The sequence below is a fragment of the Cygnus olor genome, chromosome 3, assembly GCF_009769625.2.
Source record: "Cygnus olor isolate bCygOlo1 chromosome 3, bCygOlo1.pri.v2, whole genome shotgun sequence".
NCBI lineage: Eukaryota > Metazoa > Chordata > Aves > Anseriformes > Anatidae > Cygnus > Cygnus olor.
This window is the reverse complement of record NC_049171.1, coordinates 42,703,947-42,729,031: the sequence shown is the minus strand read 5'-3', so window position 1 is coordinate 42,729,031 and position 25,085 is coordinate 42,703,947. Positions and strand designations below refer to the sequence as shown.

Sequence of the window (25,085 nt, the reverse complement as noted above, 5' to 3'; positions counted from 1 at the left end):
TCAGCAGTCTTCCAGAATATTATTTTTTTGTAGTGCAAAAATGTAAACTCACTAAGTAGTCAAATTGCATTGCATATAATTGCTGTATCTTTTAAAGTGTTGATCTTTAAAATTCTCTCAGTAATCTCTGAAATCCTGTGTGGAATTGTCACCAAGTCATGGCATTAACTACTGTAGTTAATGGAGAAGGACAGAGGACAGTAGTGTTGCTGCTGGGAAGTAGTTATATTTCCATTAACAAAGGATAAGATGCTCTTTATGATAAACTCTGGACCGACATTTAAAGGACAGATATTGCAAAATAAAGGATTAACAGTTGTGATAGTGGAGGGAATGAGTAAGCAGGACAATGAAGAAGTACTATTCAAGCATCTAGTTATCTATACAAGCTATATACATAACTGAGTGTAAGAGGTGATTTTTGATACTCCTGGGTGATCTAGTTGTAGCTAAGAATGATAAGTATGTTGACTGGGTTGCCTTTTATTTTTATTTTTTCCTGGGAAATAGCCTTAATTGGAAAAACTTCTTTTTTCAATATACATTGCCAAGTTGATTCAAATGAGCAATCATCTGCCTTCCCAAGCTGAAAAATGAATTGTGGGCCATATTTGACCTACCCTGCATTTTTTTTGTATCTATGTCATTGCTACCTGACGAACTCCTTACCAAATTAGCCATAACAATCCTTTGTGATTGTCATAGGAAAAATGAGTTAGAAGTAGTTTTTCACTGAAAGATAAAACAAGGAAAAGGTAAGATTGTACCTTTTCCTTCTTCTTATCCCTTATCTCTTCCTTTTTAGAGAATGTTAAAGACAAATTTTAAGACATACTTATAGAATCAAAAATGTCTGAATGTTTTTGCTTCTTTACTAAAAATGAAGGTTTGGAATTGTAAATGAGTCCCTTAAACCAGTTAAAACAGCATGCCCTTTATTTTGGGTCTCTGGTATGTGAATTTTGGTGTTTTTTTTGTTGTTGTTTAGATCTAATTTTTAGGACAGATATCAGTTACATTCATAAAGCAAAAAATCTGTTTTCAGTGGTGACTAAATATGCTGTCATGAAATGAAATATTTCTGTAAATTTCTTGTCTTCTTATTTTCATATTATTACATAATGATTCCTGTGAGGTATACAAATACTATTTCATTGCTGATAGTCATTATTTTTCAGAAACAGAAGGAATCCAATTGGAAATTTGTGGAAGAACTCCTTAAAAAATCCAACTGATGCTCAAGTAAGTGTGTAAAGGAAGAAATAATGAACATGGGAAGTGTCAGGGATACTTTCTGGAAAAGGACCAGTGCATGAAACAAAGACCAAGTAACAAGTGTATTTTGGAATTCTAGTGTTTTTATCAGAGGTAAATGAACATCCTTGACGTATCTGAACTATGGCAGTATACGGTTTCCTCCTTGTTAGGAGTTACACTTGCTTTAAAGTGGTTGTGCTTGATGCTAAATTGTCAGATAAAGGAAAAAGATAATTATCCTGGAAGGGTAGGTATATGGCTACTCAGACAAGATGTATCAGAATAAGAACTGGATGCTTAGAAAATGTAAACCAAGATACTGAATTGTAAGGATATCAAGTTGAAGAGACATGATGAGGGAGATAGTCAGTTGCATTGAAAATTCCGCTATATCCTCAGCACAGCAGGAAGGTGACTTGCCTTGCTGAGCAATTTGTCTTACAGGCTTGAATCAAACTCTTACTGCTAAGGTTCTAGTTTCTGAGCACTCATTTCATACCTTATCATTTTCTTTCTGCAGAACTGTTAATGCAATGCTTCATGGCCCAGAGGTCAGAAATTGACCTCCTTTTAAAATGCTTTTAAATATGCTGTTCATCATGTTTTTAAATATATTACGTTGCAGCTCTGTAAATTTGTTATGAAGTTGCGTGATACAAATTGCCAATGTGGTAACAGCAACACCTATGAAAATAATTTCTTTAATTTGTGTATGCTTAAAATGAGAATAACATGTTTATTTTTATATTTGGTCTCAGATGGAAAAAATCCCTGCAAAGTTCTGTTGCTGAATAGCAGAAGAGGAATCAGTTCTTTTTTATTGCTATTACTGCCTTGCTCTTGCAGTAGTGACAGCTGTGGTAGAAGAAGAGTAAGGATCAATACTTCTTACGGTTTTTACAAAAAGATATTTTGTAGTCGTTAGGATAGTTGTACAATAGGCTGGCTATTAAAATGCTGAAAAACACATTACATGTAAACTCTAACATTTGTGTATATACTTTTGGCTTAATAAAGGTGACATTTTTTGGAATGATTTCATGGTATATAATTGAATATGCATACTGTGCATATACGTTAAAGCTATAGTGATGGACATCACTATTGGATGCTTACCATTCTTGGAGAGAAACTAGAGAAATTTAGATGAGATATGAGGCAACGATATCTGAAGTAGTTATAGCCATTTTCCTGTGTAGGAAAACGTTCTGTATGTCAGCAACCTGATGACAGTAAGAGGACACGTTACATATTTTTTTTAAATGTTCCTCTTTTCTTGTGAAATCTTACTATTTTAAAATAAATATTATCCTAAAGCTGAATATACATAAAATACACAGCATTTTTGATGCTTTGTTAAACAAAGTATTGATTTGTAGACAGTTCAATAAGGTAGCTAGATGGTTGAGTTCAGAAGATTTGAATAATGACACAGAAATACGAGGCAGATGTCTGTTTTAAGTTCCAAAGGCAGCTATGGCTGGATTTGAACAAACCCCTGTTTGCCAAAGTGGTTTGCAACTATTACCAACAGTCCAAGGAGTCACCTACCTTATTTCCTTTCTCGAAATTTTTCCTTTTTTCCATTATGGAGTTAATTGATTGTAGGAAATGCTCCTTGGAGAACATTTGTATCTGTAATGTATATGTGAGTGCATGTTACATAACTTTATTAAAAATGCATTTCCCCTTCCTTTCTCGCACACCAACTTTCCTGACAGTGTCTAGGAGGGAGCTTTTCCTTTACCAGTAGGCATGTCCATCTCTTCTGTCAGTCTCTCAGCTTCATACCTTCAGTTTTTATTTTTGTGTTATCCACTTGTATCTTTGAAGTATCTGCTAAGTGAGTATTTCTGAGACCAGGAAAAGTCGGAATGGGAAGCACAATGAAGCATCAAGAAGTCAGTAATGAAATGTAACATGGACAAGCAGGGAAAGAAGAAGGGAGAAGACTCCTATTTGAAATGAACAATGGGACAGTACTGAAGATATTGCCCACTAAGGCTTGGCCTTAGCTTGTTAGTGAATCCTACCTAAGCCATCCTTTTAAGCATGCGCTCTATAGAAGAGTTCATAGAGATGCACAGTGATAGCTCTGCAAAATGTGTTGGAAGAAATGGTTGTAGTGAATTTCTCATTTACAAGAGAGGGCAGGAATTAGTGATTAGAACCTTCGTTTTTTTTAAGTGTATGGGAGGTTAAAATCTGGTTATGTTTAATACCACTGGATTCAAATGATGTCCATCAACTTCATAATTCACTTGTGCTTCTTGCTCCTTAATTTCAAAAGCTTATAGACAGTAAGGTAGGAACATAAAGTGAATGGAAATATACAACAGATGAGGGAAAATTGAGATAAGTTAAATATGCATATTTTTGTGTGTTTGAAAAAGGTACGTATCATAAAATTGCAATGTAAACTGATAATCTTTCTCCTACCAGTAACTGATAATTTATTTTCACATGACCGTCAATTTCTGTGTTGTGAAAAGGTGATTTAATAGCCACTGTTGCAGGTATGAATTTTGAGGGTAAGGGAGCTCATCACCTATGCTGATGGATCAGCAGACATTAGAGTTAGCTTTTACATCCTTAGGACAGCTCAATATTGGGATGCAAAAATGACTAACCAGTGTCAAAACTGCAATTTTTTGGTAGTTGCAGTAAAACGGTTGAACTTAGTGATTAAAGCTAAGGTTTTCAGGAAAATATCAATGGTGCAGGTGATGGATAAAGTGACCAGAAGACTCAAGTCACATTAACTGAGAACAGCTCTGATGAATTAAACCAATGAATCTTCAAGGTAATCATAGAACACACCTCTCTCGTGAGGTAAATACTGTGTCAATAACAGAGTGAAGCTCTGGATCTTGGTCCCTGCTGTCCCTGCATGCATGGCTTCTGCCTCTGTGGTGGTCCATCTTCACAGGCGTGATGCTGAGCAGCAAGTCTGGCCCATGGATTCTCACCTCCAGTTTGCTATGTGGGTCATCCCTAGTACGGAGAGGGCAGCCCTCGTGCAGACAGCAGAGAACCTCAGCTACCTTCATGCAGCAGGTGCCTGGTTTTGGGGGTGATAAAGACTTCCTGAGGAAGGTACCCCATGTCCAGGTAAAGGTGGCAGAGGGGTGCTGCAGTGCAGCTGCAGTCTGCAGGTAGGAAGTCCTTGCCTCCAAGGATATAGCTGAACAAGGGCAAGATGTGAAGCTGCTATTCAGGTTAGGGGGATCATATATAGGTGGGAAGTAAAGATACTCTGTAGGCTGTAAATAAAGGCAAGAGCAGTAGTGGATACCCGGGCAAGTGTAGAGTGCTGCTTGCCTAGAGGAGTTGTGGATGTTTAAGGCCAGGTTGGATGGGGCTTTGAGCAGCCTGGTCTAGTGGAAGGTATCCCTGCCCATGGCAGGAATTAGATGATCTTTAAGGTATCTTCCAACCCAACCATTCTATGATTCCTTAGATATATCTTTTCAGTTTCAAACAGTTGACAGATTGGTGAGTTTCTCAGCCAGAAATCACCCTTTTTTTTAAAAATCTTGATAGATAGAGTTGAAGACAATTGCTTGTATGAAAGATTTCCCATCTGTATCGCAAAACCAGCGGTTATATTCAACGACCAACATCTTCAACACTTGAGACATTTATTGGAAACTGGTTATGTGATGTATTGCCTAGTTCTTTGTAATTTGGATTTCTGTTTTGGGACTAACGACAAAGGTAGAGCTGGTCTACAATTCTGTTTGCACAAAATGAAAATTACTGTACTAGGAATGTTAACGAATATTAACACCTGTATTTGTATACTAGGCAACATCAAACTGACTAAATTAATGGGTTATTAGTATAAGATGAATTTGTTTAGGAACTTTTATTGTGAGAATCAAAGGGGTTTTTAGTTTGTTTGTAAGGGCTGATAGCAGTCTGTCTTACTAGCCTTCTCTCATTTGGGGAAGTAAATGCTTCATGATTGATTTCTGCCTCAAATTTATTATACCTTCACTACTTTGGTGTTTAATTCTAATCTAAACGAAATACAGAACTACTTGTGTTCTAGGAAACCAATTTTGTTACTTCAGTAGGAGGTCATAATAGAAAAATGTTGTGTTTAGATAATACTACCATTTTGATAGTATCTGGTGTTCCTCCCTTCAGCGATAAATAAAAGCTGACTACTTCAAGAGTTCTCATAGTGTTTCCAGCAGTGCAGGAGACCATTTTAAGCAAAAGAGAAGTGAAAGAATCCATTAATCCCAGGGGTATTAGAAGTCTGGAGAACTCTTTCATATTAAATTCAAGATAAAGCCTTCAGTACTATCTTGGTTTTGGAAGCCGTTCTAAAACTATTGTTGGACAGATAAATAATGGTTGAAATTGAAGTTGCTCACAATACCATGTTTCCTGTTGAATTAGTTTAATTGAAATAGTCATTGTTTGTTAAATTAGATCATAAATATAATCCTGTGCACAAATTACTATTTTAGGACTAAGCATTCTCTTTCCAAAATGGGTATGCGTGGTTTTTGTTTGTCTTGTCATCTTTTGTAATGGAGTAGATCTCTCTAGAGGAATAGATATATTCATCTGCAGTTTGTTTTATATCCAGATTCTTATTCATGAAAAATAGCACAGTTGAAAATGGCTGCAGTTCTGTCCCTTGGTTTTGGGTGAGATTATTTTATTTTGGGGACACTACTGATTTTATATGTAGTGTTATGTCATTTCAGAATAATTCTTGATGATCACCTTTCATTTGTTGACATTTTTATTGTATTTGAACTGTTATTCTCTCTTTCTTACTCTCTTGATGTGTCCTCTCTATGGACACTTCAGTGTTTCCATACGTTATATGTAATATCTTGAATGTGTAATTTTCTATGACAACTGAAAATGCCTTTTCAATTTTCAACTTGCTTAAAAAATATACCTCTTTAGAAGGTGTATAACTTAGATTAATTTTTCATAAGAGAAGGCAAACATTAAAAGTTATTGTAGATGGTTGGTGTAAGTGCTTACAGTGTTCTGATAAAGTGTAGAAAATAATGTTTTCTACAGGAATGTATATCCAGATTTATGAAGTTAGAGATAAGTTAATGAGTTATAACTCCTATGTTGTATTGAAACTTGGGGGGAAACAGATCTAAGACATAGTAAGCCATAAGAGATACCATTTTGGGTGAAATTAAAGTCACTGTCTTTCAGTAACAGGTACTTAATGAAAGACCATTAAAAATAACAAAAATATAACACAGTTGATGTTGTTTTTTGCTTGGCATCAGTGGGTAGGTTGTTTGGTTTTGTGTTGTTGTTGTATTTCTTCTTGTTTTGTTTTTTTTTATTCAACCATTTCTGAACTGGCTTAACATGGGACATGTGTAAACCAGGACCCTGTATAGTCCATGATCCAGCGATGTAATTGGAACTGAAAGAGAAAGCTTCCTGGTATTTATCTGAGACATGAATGAGGTTTTGTTCATTCCCTGTCCTGGTGCTATGATTTTAAGTCGTAGTCTCATCTTACAGAATCAGAGAATCATTTAGTTTGAAAAAGACCTTTAAGATCATCAAGTCCAACCATTTTGTATCTCTTTTATTTTTCTTCCCCTTTGTATCGTTCTTTAGCTCATCATACACATTTAGGATTTCCAAGCCTGTGTAGTATTTAGATGTATTTGAAAGTAGGTTAGGGCTTTCTCTCGTCACAGAACAAGTGGAGTCAAGTCCTCCCAGGGTGTTATATTTACTATCATCCTGAGGTAGATGCCTAAAACTGGCTGGATTAAACACATGATTTCATTCTGAGTGGGGAGCTCCTTATGTCCTAGTTCTGATGCAAGTCGAGTTTTGCTGACATCAAAAGCTGTCCTGCTCTCAGTAGCTCACAATTGCAATCTGAATGCTTCAGTGTGTTCAAATTGTTTGGAATTTCCTATTTTCTTTACTGTGGGTTGTCTTTGGTTTGTCTGCAAAGTTTGGAACTGATGGAAGCATTTGGAAAATGTTTCTATTTCTGCAGAGGAACTCATTAGCAATTGTTCAGAGGCTTATTTGCTGTTCCTTTAGAGTTGTCTGGGATGTTATCAATATTGCAATGTTGCAGGAGTTTAACAAGGGACATGATTCAAAAATTAAAGATCTTCCCATTTTCTGTTCTGTTAAGAGAAGCATGACCTCTCCAGATAGCTGTACCTTCCCTCTGTATCAGTGGTGAATGAGCTTTCCTTTGGACACATATGACAGAAGGGTTTAAACATTCAGCTGACTTCTTATGCATTCAGTGTAGTGCCCTATTTACTGTTCTGTAAGGTCCTATACCGTGCAATTGTGTTTCAAGTTAGGCCCCCAGTATTGAGGTTGCTGCTACTGTAAAGTCTACAACTGTGTGGACACCTGAAAGGGTGCACGATGAACTATTTATTGGCTGCATTACAACATGCATTGGATGACAATGTCTCTGTGTATGTCAGCTTTTATGTTCTAGTTCATTGTTTGTAATAGCAGATGCCATTTACTTTATATTTGTTGAGAATCACAGAATGGTTTGGGTTGGAAGGGACCTTGAAGACCACCCAGTTCCAACCCCCCTGCCATGGGCAGGGACACCTCCCACCAGACCAGGTTGCCCAAAGCCCCATCCAGCCTGGCCTTGAGCACCTCCAGGGATGGGGCATCCACAGCTTCTCTGGGCAACCTGTGCCAGTGCCTCACCACTCTCTGAGTAAAGATTTTCTTCCTTCTGTCTTAGCTAAACCTACCCTCTTTTAGTTTAAAGCCATTACCTCTTATCCTATCAACGCAGTCCCTGACACAGAGTCCCTCCCCATCTTTCCTGTAGTCCCCCTTTAGGCACTGGCAGGCCACTGTAAGGTTTCCCCAGAGCCTTCTCTTCTCCAGGCTGAACAACCCCAACTCCCTCAGCCTGCCTTCATAGGAGAGGTGCTCCAGCCCCTTGATCATCTTTGTGGCCCTCCTCTGGAGTCATTCTAAGAGAAATAATGTTTATATGAAGAAATTATTCTGGGTAGTCTGATAGTATTGGGTTTATATGTAGACATGGTGATGTTTCCCTCCTACATTTAAACTTTTTATTCCCTTTGCAAGACTGGTGTATTAGAGGAACAGTTACGAATGTATCTTCAATGCTGTTTGACTTTGAGTAGTTTCTGGGACTGGAACCTATCTGTTGTCACCACACTCTGGGATTATTACAGCAAGAACCTGGTAAGTAAATGAATATATAAAAATACAGAATTGCATGTGGATCATCTTCAGTTTTTAGCAATTAATTCTGATTCCCCTTTAGCCAAACATGATTGCTATACTTCTGTAAAATTGACTAGTCAATGACAGTATGCCTGAATTTGCTATATGAATTAGAATGTATCTTTTTTCTTCATTAGGGCTACTGATTTTAAGATCTTCTGAAAACACTTTGCACATTTTTGATGTGTCTTTATTTTTGGAGTTGTGGTACGAACATGCCCTTTTGTTTGTGTGAAGGATTGTATCTTACTGTCTTTGGAATATTAACATTTATTGCTACTTATCTTCTTTATGTGTTTTATTTTTTCTTTTAGAACAGTTGCTTTACTGTTCCGTGGCTTGGTCTGAAGGGTCTGGCAAATATCAGCAAAACTTCTTTGTCAATGCTTGAGTTGGTAAAAAGTTGCTGTTGTGAACAGCAGATCCCCACCCTGTACGAGTCCAGCAACAGTTACCTCATTTTTCTCAGCATTTTGGCACGGATGATGAAAGAAGAGGCAGAGAACAGTGGCGTGCATCCTTGGAAACAAATTAAAGGACGGTATGGCTGCAATTTGGCTTGTCTCGTGCTATAAGAGATCTAGTCGGTCTGACTGCATGGCCCTTTGAGGCACACACTAAAGCAAAGTGGGGTACAGTGCTCATGAGAAAGTAAAGGGGGTGAAGGATCCGGGGTGTTCGTGGTCTGAAGAAGGCAGTTGTTCCATTTCGTTTCTGTTGCCAGCTAAGGCTGTGACAGGTGTATAGCTGGGTCCAAGAGTCATCTTGGCATCCGCAGCCTGTGATGATTTGTTTCGTCCCACCAGCCAGGAATATGGTATACTGGCAACTATGCAGTGGTACAATCCTGTTGCCAGTAAGGTAATGTAATTAAAGCACAGAAATTCTGTTTTGAGCTGCATGTAAGCCATGTGTTGTCTAAGAACATACAGCCTGGCTCTTGCTATGCCTTCAACTCCCTTTATATTTCCTTTTTCCTTTATACGGTTGCCAACATTTCTCACAATATTTTTTTGTGAGGGTTTTACTTTTTCATTTAATTCTGAAACATACTAATTAAGAGAGGTGCTAAGTCATGATATTTAACAGCATACATATTTATGTTTTTTTAATCAAAATTGTGACATTACGTGTACTTACTGAGTCCTCAAAACTTTTAGTAATGATATCATACTGATTGTTAAAGGTGCTAACACTTAAGATTTCTTTCATTGGTTATAACTGACTTAGATTTGTTTTGGAGTTTTTTGCTGGTTTTGATTTTTAAGATTAAGTTAATATGTAAATAAAAAAATGGATAAAATGTGCATGCAGACCTTATAGAGCTATGTCGTATGTCTCTCCCAAAAAAGAAGGGTTATCTTTGCTATCAGAAGGGGAAAATGTGTGTACTAGCTATGTAAGCTTCAAGAGTTGTTACAGTCAGTAAAGTTTGGGTTTTAAAATTGCTACAACTACATATTGAAACAAATAAATTGTTATATGCAGAATCAGTGTCTTGCTTTGGTTAGTAATTTTAATTAGTCTGTTTCATTTTCACTGAAAACAAATTAGACTTAAGTTTTTGTGTTGTTATAGCTTGTTACTTTGTCTAATTTAAGAGGGGGAATAATAATACACAACACACACTTTGTCAGTCTGCTCAACCAGTATTCATCACTTCTGACTTGAATAAATTAATTACACAAGTAGCAAAATTTAACAGCCTACAGCTATGATTTTGGGATGAACTCTGTTTTCAGCAGCTAACCAAGCATTAATTGATGCATGAAGAACGTAAATGCCTGTCAGTAGTAATTTACTACTAAACAACATTAATTGGATTTGCTATAATTTTTGGTGGCTAGATTTGATAACCTCAGCACCACTTCCAACTATTTTTCCAGGTGACAGGATAGGAAAACAGCCTTTATGGATGTTTAACTACTGTATGTGGAACTCACTTTAAATTAAAGGTGAAGCATGTACCCAGGTTTTTAATTGCACAGAAGGAAAGTTAAGCTACCCATTTTCATCTTATTCCTCTCTCATAAGAATGGTGACTTTTATTTAAAAGTCTAGATCTGAGCATGAAAGATAACTGCGTAAAAGATTTCTGCTTTTTGCCAGGCACTTTAAAAGTTGCAAAGTAGCAGTGCTTCTCAGCATATGACTTAACACTATTGTATAAGCAATACATCCTAATGTTTCTTAAAATCTTTCTGCTCAGTAGAGGTTTCTCTCCCAAATGCCTCCTGTTTCCTGTTTCTTTGTTTTCTCCCAGTTTCCCTGTTTTCTCCCAGACTTGTAATCCTCAATTCATACAATTGGCCTTCAATAAAGAGCAGTACTGCAGAGAAAGGGGGCTTTCCATCAAAAATCTTCCTTCTAGTTTTACTGCAGTGACAGTTGAGTAGGCAAACTTTGGTAGTGTAACATAAGAAGAGAAATTGGTATCTAAAGGAAGGAGGGCTCCTGTGTTTTTTCTTTTGTTTTCTGTGTGCCACCTGGAAATAACAGTTGCTAGGAAAGAAGCTGGGCTACAGGATTTGTTCACTAATACTGAGAGATACCACTTAAATTGTTTCCTATCCCAGTAGCCTTCATGGGCTGAGTTTGTATGATGTGAAGGCATGGTATGGAGGAAACGTGTCACTGACAAAATAGAGTCTGTTCATCACACTGTGCTCAGCTTTCTATGGGAGGTTGGATAAGAAAGGAAGGTTAGGCTGTATCTGAGCTGAAAACTCTAATTTGTACCTTAGAGTGGACCACAAATTGTAATAATGTGTTCCATTAGCTAAAAGAGAAGATGAGGGGAAGGAAAAGAGGATATTTACAGGGTACCTGTAAACTAAAAGCAGGAAAATGCAATTTTTGTGTATCAAGTGGATAGAAAATTTAATGCTTTACAAAACTTTCTTTCTTGATTTGTTGTTTTTTGTTGTGTTTTTTTTTTTTTCTTTTAATGTAGAATTTATTCCAAGTTCCATCGGAAAAGAATGCAGGAGCTGACAGAAGTGGGGCTGCAGAACTTTTTTAACCTGTTTCTTATGCTAGCAATTGTGGCAGAGACAGAAGATATAGTGAGTAGAGTGCTGGATCTTCTGGATTTCCTGACCCCATCCTCTGTCACCATGTCTCAGAGAGCTCTCATTTGGAGAGGTCATTTTGCTTTCCTTTTGATATATGTTGAGAAGAATATGGATATTAGTGTCCTAGCGGAGAAACTCTCAAATGCTTTCCGTGACAAAGCAAAGGAGTTTTTGGTAGCCAAAAATGACTACACACAGAAACAAAATCTCTGGACTCTACTTTCAACATACATTGATGGTGTCCAAGAAGTGTTTGAGACCAGCTGCTACTTGAGCCTTTCTGAGGAAAAGTTACTAAATGATGGCTTTACTATGCTGCTGCCTGCTTGTCGAGGAGCTGAACTGAGTATGGTCCTGAATTTTCTTCAGGTTGTTCTAGCCAGACTTAGGTAAGTTATTTTGTTAGACTGTGGATATAGACTGGAATGTTTTTTGTGTTCAGGTTAAGCTGTAGTTCATTCTAATTTCTTACTGAAATAGAGCAAAAGGAAAAAGATAACTTTAGAGGATTGTGAATGATATGTTAAATTTTGAAATCTGCCAATGCCCTGCTGCATTTAGAATTTTAGAAATGTTTCCTTACTATTTCAGTTAACACAGGTTTGCGGTCTTTGATATTTTGTAATGAATTAGTGACACTGTAGAAAGTCGTTCAGTTGCCACTGTTTCAGATATTATTTCTTTTTGGCACAGGAAATTTTGAAACTATTATCTGTACTAAATTACTGAAGTAATGCTTATTTGTGGTGTTTTTTTTCTTTCCCCAGTGAATTTTCTGTTTTTCAGACTTCATTCTAATTCTTTTTTTCTTCTTTCAGCAAGGTTGCAATCAAACACAACAGTTATGGAGTCTTAAATACTTGTCTAAGGTTTGTTAGAAAAGAAGGAAATCATATTTTACCACTTCGAAGCAGTTTTGCTTTGATGTACTAGTTCAGGTTTCAGCATCTACGGTGCCCTTCAGTAATAAGCATATTTTTGTCTACTGATGCCTTTTAGAGGTAGTCTTCCAGTTTGAAGCCCAAACTGCTTTTTTTTTTATATATTTATATTAAGAGGCAGCTATTGATCTGCCATTACTTCAAATGTGCAAGACTGAAATATGTGGAGAGAGCTGTGGAAGAGTGCATAATAGGAACAGTGAGGCCCATATGCAAGGTCTCTCTTCAACTAGGTTCTTTGTTATTGTCTAGTAGTTTGAGTGCAGCTGTCAATAGCTTATACATCCGAAGACAACTGTTTTTCAGGCAGTCTTTTGAAAAAAGATGAAGCATGAAACTAAGTTTAGTTGATTTATTATTTATTATTTCAGTTCAACTGAATGTATTTACTGGAATAAATTGGAGACTTCAAAAATACTTTGACATTTTCTCCGTTAGCTAATACACCGTATTTGTAATGTTGCTTTTTAAGATGAAGTAGGGAGACTTGTGAAAGTTGCCTATTTCATAACTTGACATTGTTCTGAAGCTTTCCAAAACTTGAGGGTTATGTAGTCCTTTTGTAACACAGACAGAAGGGCACAGAAGTCTATTACAGATTTCTCAGGATGTCATGGGCAATATACAGTACGGTATTCATACCTTTTTTCATTAAAAGGAGGTCTGCTGAAATATTAGAATTACCAACATGCTCAAATAGTGGTTGGCATGTCAGGTATTGTTAGAGCCTTGTTTTTAACTGTTCTTTATTTCAGCTTCTGTATTTATACGTTTGGTTATCTGCCTATTTATCCCATCAATTACAAAGTTTAATTTCCCTATTGTTTATAAAACACTTTGATCTTGGTGGTATGGGAAACAGTAAAGTGTTGCTGGTTCTCTCTTGCACTTTGACAGACTTGCTGGAAATAGTCCTCTGTCAACACACGAGTGAAACAACGCTAATAATATTTTCTTCATTCAGAAAATTTGGATGACTGTGCTAACCAAAGGTGAAAGTATTAGTGGCTTAACCAGACTGATAACACCTGGTCTGTTTCGAAATGTGGGAAAGGATGAAATTGCTCAATGCAATTTTCTCTCCTGTTTTTAAAATTCAGGCAGATACAAGGTAGTTGGCCTTTCACAAATGTAATTTTTCTGCACATTGCACGCTAATAGTTTTATAACTGTACAATAGAGAATTTACAGGTAGGAAGGAAGTGAGATCACTGATTAAAGTGAAGCAGCTCCCTCTAGGCTGTTAGGAAATAACAACTTCATGTGCCATTTTCTGCTAACCGCGGATGATGGCTCACAGGAGCATTCTTTATTGCTGATTAAGGAGCATTATGAAAATACTGACTTAGGTGCGTTAAACTAAATGCCTCAGTGTTTAAAGCTTAAAATGTCAAATAGTTTTAGCAGTCCCCTTTAACATATCTTATTGCGTTGCTAGAATCACATTCCAGGTTTCCCACTTGCTTTTATTTGAGAGTATTGTAAAAATAGCAATCTTTCATTTGCAGAGTGAGGTGTAGCCAAAAGCTCTGCTTTAATTATAGGTATTCATGCTGCTATGGTTAAGGGTCTGTCAGCATTTCCATTATAAACCTTTATTTTCAAGGGTTTGTATCATAGCTGTGAAAACTTGCTCTGGGCTAAAACTTGGCATACATGGTTTTGATAGAGGGCTTGTTTTCTTCTTTTCTTTTTTTCTTAAAAGGCATCTGAAAAGAGACCCCCACCTGCACCATTTTTATACCACTGTGTTTTAAAATAACCCTTTCCAGGTATTTTTGTATTTTGTTGTCTTCTAGAAAAGTACTGGTAGCTTTTAATTGTTGCATTTATCTATGGTTTTGCCATTTTAAATGAGCTTTTTTAGGCCATTATGTTTTAAAAAATTAATGGTTATCATTGTGATTATTTCAGTGTCCATATATTTAAATATAACTGACTTGTCAGGAGAACTCGTTTTTATTACTTTTTTGATCTGTGGTGAGTGGATAATTGGAAACAAGATGCTACTTGCTGGCACTTCCATGTATTTGATCTTCAGAGTGAGATTCAGTATGAAGTGTAAGATTGTATTTTAATAGTCTCCTTTTTAAAAGCATGTGTAAAATAAACAATAAACAATCAAGAACCCCCAAATCCATGAAGTACAAGGTGCTTCCTTCCTATGTTTACTTGGAACATTCAACATCTAGCTCAGGTGTCAGTTTTTCCTTTATTTTTTGTTTCTGTTTCTAAACAATGCTTTAGGATCCTGATTTTATTCTTCTTTAACAAAAGGTTAATGCAGGATGCTTGGCCATGTGTGCTTTCATTTGTTCCAAATCTCTGGCACTTCCCATCATCCGAGTGCTTCATGACACAAAAAGAAACCCTGAGTTAATAAAAATACAGACATTTAATGGATTTGAGAGAACTCGCTGTAAGAATGGACACAAGCTCAGGGAAATTTGCTGAGTGCCTGGAAACAGTAGGTTCCAGCATTGCAATATCTTATTCTTAAAAGAAGTGCTTGAAACATGTTAAAATGTCTCTTATTGTAATCAGGTATAGCTCTGACATGAGCTTTCTCTCATTATCATCATCCTGGCATTGGGTTTTTGTAGTGCATTAGCACTGAGGTACAGGATTATAAAAATGCAAGTGCATGCCTAGGTGTAAAATCACTGCTGGTACTCCGAGCATCTTTACTTAGTTTCAGGGAGACTTACTACTACTGATTCCCGTAGGAGAAATGAAAAGTACCACAAACCTAATAACGTAATAAACAGTAATTTCATTTTGAAAACAATTTGTGGGTATTTATGCCCCGTGTGTACTGTATTTATGCTCCATGTGTACAATGCTGAAGGACTTGAAAAGTTATTGAAAATTTCAGTGTGTACATTTTATAAGCTCTAAATGAATAATACTCAGGTAAACATGTCTCTAATTAAAAGTTACAGTAATAGTGGGGCCATGGATAACGGCAGAACTAGATGTTTCTAGCTATAGATGTTAAAGCCTTAAGGTTGTGAGAGGAATCGCGATAGGAATAGATTATCCAGTATATCTTTGCTATGGAAATGTGTAGTCATTTGTAATTTTTTTTTTCGTTATACTTGCCATCAAAACAGCCTGTGGGAAGCTTTCCGAGACCAACAGGAGCCTCTCCCCCGCTCTCTGTTACCGTGTAAATCAGCAGATAAGCTCATGAGGAGAATAGAAAGGTCCTTCCCTCTTCTTCCTTCTTTTCTTCCCCCTCAGGGGGTTTAGCGTTAGTCTTTGTAAAATGTATTTTTCTGATGTTGAACTTCTGAAAACTGTATCCAGAGCAGTTTGGAAGAGCATGAGCCTTCTCTTACCCATTCCATCCCACAAGTATATTTTCTGTGATGTCCAAATAAGCAGAGTGTAGCCCTGTTACTAAACCACTGAACTGTTAGGAGATCTTGGTTTGGCTCACAGATCTGCCAGGCTTAATGAATGACCATTAGAAAGTCATTAAATATTGCTAGGACCTTTGTTCACCTACATGGAAAATGGTTCTTTCTGACTTCGTAATATAAATCTTAAATTTGGGGAGCAAGCGTGGCTGGCTGTGCTAATTTGACCTAAGGTCTAAATTAGTTTAAGGTTTGCTGTTTGTTTTTAGGTGCAGTAATAGTACTAATAAAGTTGAGGCTTGAATGAGTGTAAAAACGTTCAGCCTTTCTGTACTTCGGAGTATAGGAAGCAAGCACTGCTTTAGAATACAGCACTCTTTCAAAAGGTTTGCTGTGTCTAAATCCTTTCGAGTAATCTCTTAGAGTTTTCTGTGGGAATTCTGGATGTGTTCTTAGCTGTGGTTACTGCATTAAGGTGTGGCTCTGAAAATTGACATTGATCTTTACTCTTCATTCTACTTTGTTAGGGATTTGAGTTGCTTTTTCAGGATTTTTGTGTGTAAAGTTAATGTTTTGTACCTTTCTCCCTTGTGTACTGAACTTCAGGTATGACTAGCTGAAACTGCAGTGTTTTGACTGCAGGTCCTCTGCTCTGAAAGCATTACTATCCGAAGGAATGAAATGGGGAGCGTAGCTGCAGTGCACCCTGTACCTCGTCCTTTGCTTGCAGAAAGTTTCTGTGCATGCGTCGCATCGGTTCAGGTTTGCAAGAATATTGACTTCCACTTCTCACTGTCAGTTTCCTTGAATCACTAGAAGGTCACAGGAGAGCTGATTGATTAAAATCAATTTCATATTGGTGTTTAGGATGTAATAAAACATCTGCCTCAGAATCACTTTAAGAACGAACCGGAATAACAAAAGCAGTCAGGAAATCTTGTGATTGTTGATACCCCGATAATGCTGATATCATTACAGGTACAAAGCCAAAGCAACTCAAGTGTAGTGCTGACATTAATTGCGAAGATACGCAGCTCTGTCCCCTGTGCTGCAGATTGAAATGCTTCTGTCTTTCGTTCATTGTACCCATTTTATCTATCAAAAATTAATTCATGTGGGTTTTATGTGGCCTACCTGGCAGCAGTACAAGGCTTACTGTTGTGAAAGAGTAAATCCGCAAAATAAAGAGTAAAATCATAGCCAGGTGTACCAAGAACCTGCCAGTTGGGACCCTGCAGTTGTTTAGAGAAATATTTCCTCGCTGAAGGACATCACGTGCAGATTTGTTTTCTGATGGAAGTGTCTCGCTTTTGAAGCAGTTTTCCCCCAAAACAGTTTTCCCTCTGTTTTCCTTCTATTATTCTTTGCACAAGGTGTAAGAATGGCTCTTCATACGGAGTATTTTTTTTGTTGTGGATGTTAGACAAAGAAATACTTTCACCAATAAAACCATTATACACAAGTAGCCTTCTTATCTCTTAATTTTGATTGTTTCTTCGTTACCTTACAAGATATATATATCTTGTCTCTTTAGGATATCTCTTGTCAGATTTAAGGCTTATTTAAAATGAAAAGAAAGCTGAAGCAATTTTCTTTATTCCATTTCAGTCTCCTAAGGCCTATTTCCCCCTGGTGAGCTCATAGCAACAGGGGGGTTTAAGGGAATTCAGCTTTCTGCAAATTAATGTCTCACATCATGAAAATTCAGGACTTTTTTTTTTCTATATCTTGAAAAAGTAATACAGTGAGTGCGAGTATTATTTCTTGCCAGCGGGTGGAAGATGAATGATTTTGTCACAGTTTTACTGCTTGATGAGCAGTGTCCTGAGGGTCAGGCTTAAGTCTGTGTCACTATGCTGCTCATTACTCTTGAGCTAAATAAGGGCTGATTGGATCTAAATTGCCTAGCACATGGGCCGCAGATGAGCTCAGTGAGTAGGGGATGACCTGCTATTCAGGCTGGGAGTAACCCCGGTGTGCAAATGCTGCATTAGAACACCGTGGGAGAATGAGAGGCTACCGACTGCTGCCAGCAAAAGAAATCGAAATGTAAAAACTCTTTGATGCTGCAACGTTAGAATTTGAAATGTAGGAAGTGACAGGTTGATGGTACTTATCAGCTTTGGCTGGATTAGAGAACAGTGTCATCTTGCTTATATAATGACAGAAGAATGAAGCGAGCTCCCAACTACTTTGTGGTGCCGAGCCGCCGCTGTCAGAGTCGATGCTGCCTCCTACTGACAGCCTGCACGGGAGAGTGGAGAAAAAGCGGACGGGAGGACGAGAGGCTGTTCGGCGTGCATCTGTGCCTCTGCGCTTCTGTTCCCTTCTCTTAGTGGGATGACAAACCTGAGTGATAAAGTACTGAGGGTCTGGGGACAAGCACACGTCACTGTAGTCTTCTAGAGTGATTAGACAAGTCTCCTGCTTGTACTGAACTGTGTGTGCATGACACCGGTCCCCCCAAAAATGCCTCTTTTTGTACTCTTCCCTCCATTGCTAGCCTCGTGAGAGGAGGTGATCCCTGGAGAGGAGAAGTAATTCGTGGCTGCGTGCTTTAAAGAAAGTTGACCTTTAAAGAGCAGGAAAAAATCTGAATGAACTCAAAGAGAATCCTTATGCTAACTGAACGAGTGGATATACTTGTCTTAATGGCGGAAAGTGAAAAGCAAGGAAAGCACCCAAGTGTTGAACACAACATGGCTTGTAGTGGTTTGGGCACTTCTGAAAGATTCAGTGGATCAGTAGAGTGATAAGCTTTTCTTACTGCTAACTATGGGACTGTCTTACTGGCAAAAGCAACTTAGCTCTCTCGTGAAACGAGTGCCTAAATGAAGAGGAGGGATAAACCTAAACGTATTCTGTGTTTTCTGTTTATTTTTGTGCTCTGCCTGGGTATATATTATTTGATTCTTCTTCTCCCGGGATGCTTTTGCTAATAATGAAATTTCTTCTGTGACTTAAAAACAACTTCCAGTTTGCTTGCTTCTGGGTCTTACAACAAAAAAGGAAGAGAAAAGTAAACAGCAGCCTTACAAGCACAAACAGTTTTACAACAAAATGTTGTGAGTCTGTGGGAATGAGAGGGAATATTTCCATAAAGAACCTAATTAGTGTAAAAGATGTAGTGCTACTTGAATGGTGTTCTAAGTGTTATCAGTGTTTAATGGTTTCACTTTGGATCACTGAAGACAAGGAACTGTTTAGCACAACTAGCTGTAGTTGATGTAAACATCCGAGCTACAGAGTTTGTCTGAAATAACATATTTTTGTCCCTATACAAGCTCACTGTGTTCAAATGGACAGCAGAAACAGAATTTAAAATTACTGTGGTATCTCGGAGAACTCATAAAGAAGAAGAAATACAATGAAGACCAACTACTCAATTTGGGAGAGAGGAAGTCTGATACAACACGTGAAAAGCTTGACATGGCTGCCATGCTGTCAACAAATATCAGGAACCGTGATATGTATGTATGTACTGTGAGGTGATAGAAACAAAGGTGATGTTATCCAGATCTGTGGTTGGTTAGCTGACGTAGCTGTTACCCGTCTGTCCATCCTACCCTTTCTTGCAGATTTTGCTGCCTACATCTAGCACGGATGGCAGCAAGATAAATTATTTTGTCCCTGCACTAGCACAATTTCTGCCTGGAATACGGAGGAAAACCAAAATTGTTTGTAAATGGTAGTTCAGGTGGATTTTAATATCTTAAAGGAGCATGGGATGTATACAGTTCATATATTTTGACCTCTATTTACATGGCTATTTACATGAATTTCTAAGAACATAATGGCTGTAAGAAAGTAATTATTTGAAATTTGACTGAAATCTGCCTGTTGGATAACTTTTGTGGCAGTGCCTTTTTCGTGCACACAGCCTGTATGGTGTTAGGAAGTGGGCCTTGATGTGACTCTGCTTAGGAAAAAGAAAAAATAAAATTAAATATTGTTGTGAAGTGTGTTAATAAAACTTTTGCAGGTGAAATATAGGAACTGCTTGTTCCTTTTTTAGCTGTAGTTCTGTGCACAGTTCTGAACGTGTCAGTTTGCAGAGCATTTATGAGTAAACTGAAGAGTGGGGAGCTTTGCAGAAGTAAATGATGAGAGTAGGAAGTTTGTAGAAGTTTGAGGAAATTGGTTTTAGTTAGGAAAGATTGAAAGGAGATGTGCTAGAAGTTACCCAGTATGAAAACGTATATTGCAAAGGCAACACGTTGTCTGTTGTTCTCTACGCCAGTGGAGAAGGAATTGCCTTAATTTGTAGCAGAAGCACTTTTGTTTGGTTATTTAGAGCAGGCTGTAAATGTCAGTGCTCTGACAGGCTGCAAAAAGTAATTGTGGAATCAAATTATTATTTTTTTGCACTTGTTAGAGACTGTGTTGGACAACCAGTTGTCGGGGTAGTCTTTGTAAGCTGATCAATGCTGAGATGAACTCCTTTAGCGACTTGGGGTGCTCCCCAGCCTTTCACTTGTTTCTGTGACTTGAAACAAAGGAGTGCTTGCTGCTGCTGGTGATGGGTTAGTAAGGATGCCTCCTAAACAGTGTTCCATGATTTTCCTTACAGAACAAAACCTCGGTGAAACCAGAAATTGGTGGGTACAAAAGAAACCAGACCAGAGGCTGTCTGAGCGGGGCCTTTACCACATGCACACCACAGTGGCTCTGTGGAAGGTTGTGCTGTGGTTTTATGTTCAAGTATGGAAATCTGTCAAAAAATGACTTTGAAAATGCTTTTTTAGACTTTTTCTAAAGAAAAATATTTGATCCAGGGCATGTGGGTGTGCATTGTCGTGTTTTATTTGGCTTGGAGCAAGTCTAAGTGCCATTAATTGCCAATGCTTAAAAGCTCCAGCTTGCTTTCCAGTGGTACTAAACACTGAAAACGTGCCTGATAAGAGATGATCCTGAAATAGTGGGCCACCCTGTCCTCCCTAGAAACGAAATTGGAAGAGTCAAGCATACCCTGCAGCGTGTGCATCATGCATCTTCTCGTGTTCTCGTGGGGTCCCTTCCTGACACTGTTACAGAGAGGAGCAAATGGAGGAAGGTAAAAACAGGTTGTGGTTTATTTAGTTCTCTGCTGAGCTGGAGGTACTGTCTGTTCTCTCCTCTTTTTCACAACCAGAAGGCCCTGTTTATCTCTGATCGGGGTTAATTAAAGCCTTAGGGCAATGCTGAGACCCTGCCAATGGCTGGAAGGTACAGACGATATCGAGGCTGCAGCTCCTCACTGCAGGGAACGGTGAGGCAGCCGTGGGCTGCCACTGGCTCTGATAGTACAGCTGTGCTGATTCTTTCCGAAAGAAAATGCGGGAGTGAACTTTTTTTGCCAAATAGTTCTGTTCACTTGTTAATCTCTGGCTGCTATCAGAGGGGCAGGAAGCCTCTGCTTTGATGTGTGTGCTTGCAGATCCATGTCAAGGAGCAGGACCCTCTTGCTTCTCTGTATGGTAATGCAGTGACTACACCTGCAGCCTCAGGAGCGTGCACCACAGCCTTGAGTGTGTGCAGTCTCTTACTGAGGGGCAGGAGAAGGGAGGAACAAGCAACTACACAGCCAGGACAATGAGGTTTTCTTTTACTGCTTTTTGTGTCCTTGTTTTACCTAGGGAAAGTCAACAAGGAGAAAAAAAGCAAATATTTTCATTGGCATTCTTTGTTTGCTTGGACAGGAATAGATTGATTAGCTGGTGGTGGTGTGCATTTGAAAATACTTGAGTGTGCATTCCAGGCATCTACCTGAAATATTTTAAAGCTGCTAAAGATTTACTCCAAGGGAGTTTTTCCGATTCACACCACACCTGTATATTCAGGGGTATTCTCCAATGGCATTATCCGGGGAGAAAGTGCTGTGTGTGTACGTGTTTGGTGTGTTACATTTACGTGGAGTTTGGTATTAGGTGCAAAGATGACATCAGCAAGCACCATGATCATCTTATTTGTTACATAATAATTAACTATAGCACAGCTGTGATTATCCAAATGTCACAGGGAATATATACAGGCAAACAGGGGACTTTTTACAGTGTAATTATTAGACAGTGGGGAGACATGGCCCTGTTTAGGGTAATGGGGGCGGGGTATGGTTAGTTGATGTTAGGACAATCAAACTTTTACTGTTTCAGTATTCTGGGATTCTAGCCTTTGCTAGAAAATGTCTGTATGTTCTTAGGGAAAAATAAATAAATAAATAAATAACCCCAAGAGTCAATCTTGAGGTTACACTTGCATTACCATGCTGCCCTGAATTACTGTTATGATTATGTGTTCAGAAATCATTTACATTGCCTGTAAATCTTGCACATGTTACATCATAGTGAAAATTCCATACATTTTGACTCTGAGTGTTTTGTTAAGGCATCAAAAATGGCTCCTATTTTTTAAGTCAAACTCAAGAATTTAAGATGTTTCCTGCAACCAAGAAACTTTTGTTGTTTTATTTTTTTTCTCTAAAGAGAACTTCTGATATCTGTACAGTATGAGAATTACAACAGAGAATACAGTTGATGACATCCAGCTTGAGCTTCTCTGTCTTCTCCAAGTTTAGAGTATGAGGACATAAAACAATTTAATTTCATTAGAGTTTATTAGCATTTCTATAAAAGCATTTCTACTGTACTGCCATGGTATTGAACTTCTAGAATTTCTAATAGCTCAGCCCACCCTTTGGAAGATTTGCATTGCTCCTGTCTTACTGAAAGTTTTTCTCTAGCTCTTGTTTTTTTTTTTTCCTTCTTTGAAAGAGGGTAATTTCTGAAAACTCTTCAGCAGTCCTATCTCCATGTAAATTAATACTGTAAATTCTGCTGCTAGTGAGGGTGGAGGGAGAGTAGTAAGAGTGGGTGGGGGAAGAGAAGAATTAAAATCATTCCAATAAATGGTTTAATTTATGCCTCAGCAGTTAAGCATGCTCCTGGTTAACAGAAATACCCTTCAGCTACACAGGATTTGGGAGGGTTGGAGGGCACTCATTTGCACATAAATAGCCATTAACTGATAAATTCCCAGAGGTCTCCTGTTGCATGCTAGTGGTTCTGACCTACTTAGCTAGCTTAAATTTGTTTTACAGAATTATTATAATTCCATCCTTGGTACTTAAACTTTGTGATTAATGCATGCCTCACAATGCAATTAAAGTATAATTACACAGTTTTACAGTTTGCTATCATGGTGTTATTATTATTACAAAGAGCTGGATTTTGCAAATATTAGAAGAATTAGGGTTCTGATACCCATCACTTTGCTGTTATTAAGTGATTATGTTAAATGGGACCCCTTTATGTCTGAAGAATGGAGTGGAGAGAGGGGAATCATTAACTAACACATCAGATGGCTTCTGTGTGATTGAGGAAGAGATGTGCACTGGGGTCTTTTGCACATCTGTAGATGAGAGGTGCAAATACCTTTTGTTTATCTTTGCCAGCTGCCTGTAACATGCTCTAGCACATCTGTGCTTTCGTGCTTAAAAAAAGCTTCACAATAAACATCTCCTTTTTGTAATCTGTTACAAATCATTTCCTTGTGTTAAACATCTGATTGTATTGTACTTTATTGAAGCTTTTTATTACAGGAACAGTTTCTTTCATACCCTGATTAAAAACATTAATGAACAGGTACAGAAGTCCTACAGATCTGTATAGCATAGGTTAGGATGTGTGTACGCAAAGATGATACAGATCTTGTGCTCCGTAACTTGGAGCAGTTCCCTCTGAGGGATCCTGTCTGTTGTACTCACGTGCATGAATGTGTTTTATATTTATGCTGGCTGCAAATAGCAGTAAGTCACAGGCACTGCTGGTTTTACCTTAGGTGTCAGGGTTATCTGGCCTCCCCTGTTTTTCTGGCCAAAGTTGTTTCTGTGGCAACTGTTAATTCTCCAAAAAGGAGTGATCCAAGACTTGTTAACGTGACTTGTATATGACACAAGAGTCGCTTCTGCTCTGGATAATTCTTTTTTTCCAATGCAACTGCACCTGAAAATTTTGACTTTATGTTAACAGGTAATACAGTTACTAAATCAAAGGAGTGCAAATGTTTTTAATAATATTGGGCTATTGCAATGTAAGTTACAAATCTAATTTTACTTTCTTTATCTGTGAGTATATGTTGTATTGCTCACTTCACTGTTGGGAAATGGAACGGCTGACACCTTTTCTGAATTAAACTTTATGCTCTTCTAAAGCTTTTAAGGTTACACTCTGAAATTTTTTAACTATAATTTCACAGTGGAAACTCCAGACTATCCAGAAATCAAATGTTGCACCCTCAAGTCTTATTTGATCCAGTGCCTTGGGTTTCACTTTTGCTTAGTTTAAAAAGACCTGTTGCTTTTGTGGTTTTTGTTTAAGAGCGGCTATTTATTTCTTTAACAATGAAAATATTTCTCCTTCCTAATTCCACAGAATACAGAGTAAAGGGCAAATAGAAATCTTTTTCTTAGAATGACTCCTTTCTCATCTGTAATTTTAGTCTGTATTTGTTATGCTGCTACAATGATATAATCTCAGCTTTCGCTATTATCATCTGCTGTCATTAAGCTCAGAAAACATTGGTCATTATTACTGATGCATGGAAGCGTACGAGCAGGTAGCCAGTAATTACGCTTGGAAGACTTTAGTATATTATCGGTGCTTCCTACTTGAATATATGTGAATTGGTTTCATTTCCAGTCTTTAAAAAAAAAATACTGCGTAGAAGAGATTTAAATCATTTTCATGTGGCACAGCAAAAATGCAAAGGTGCATTACCAGAAAGAAATGGTCAGCAATAAGAGCTGTTTTGCAAAGTTGGCTTGCAACGTCTACCACACTATGTGGAGAAAACAGTTATCCTGTAATAATAAGACTAATGAATTCAGAAATCCATTGATTGAACTGGCTCTGGGTAGATTATGTTCAGGCTTGCTTCAAGGAGAGGAATTTATGAAATGTTTGCCGCATCCAGCAAGCACTGCTGCTATAATACAGCTGCCTCCTCAGTGGTTTGCTTTGATCCTGTGGAATGAAAGGACAGGAGGATCAGCTCAGGTCTAAATGAGATTACAGCTGGTTCGGCAGCTTATCTGGTCTAATGCCAACTAGTGTGGCTTTGCACGTCCTAAGGGGTTTACAACAGAAACTGTTTATTGAGTATCATCGGTTTACTCAACACAAGCAGGCTAATCCTTCCCAGCCGCAGCATGTTGT

General features: G+C 37.9%; 1 protein-coding gene across 1 annotated transcript in view; it reads left to right on the top strand.

The window, feature by feature from the left end:
- The window catches only part of MMS22L (MMS22 like, DNA repair protein), a 96,571-nt gene that overhangs the window by 27,066 nt on the left and 44,420 nt on the right, over window positions 1-25,085 (top strand). The window contains 4 exon segments of the mRNA XM_040552794.1: window positions 1,179-1,250; window positions 8,356-8,475; window positions 8,832-9,058; window positions 11,471-11,980. Coding sequence (XP_040408728.1) covers window positions 1,179-1,250; window positions 8,356-8,475; window positions 8,832-9,058; window positions 11,471-11,980 — 929 coding nt within the window.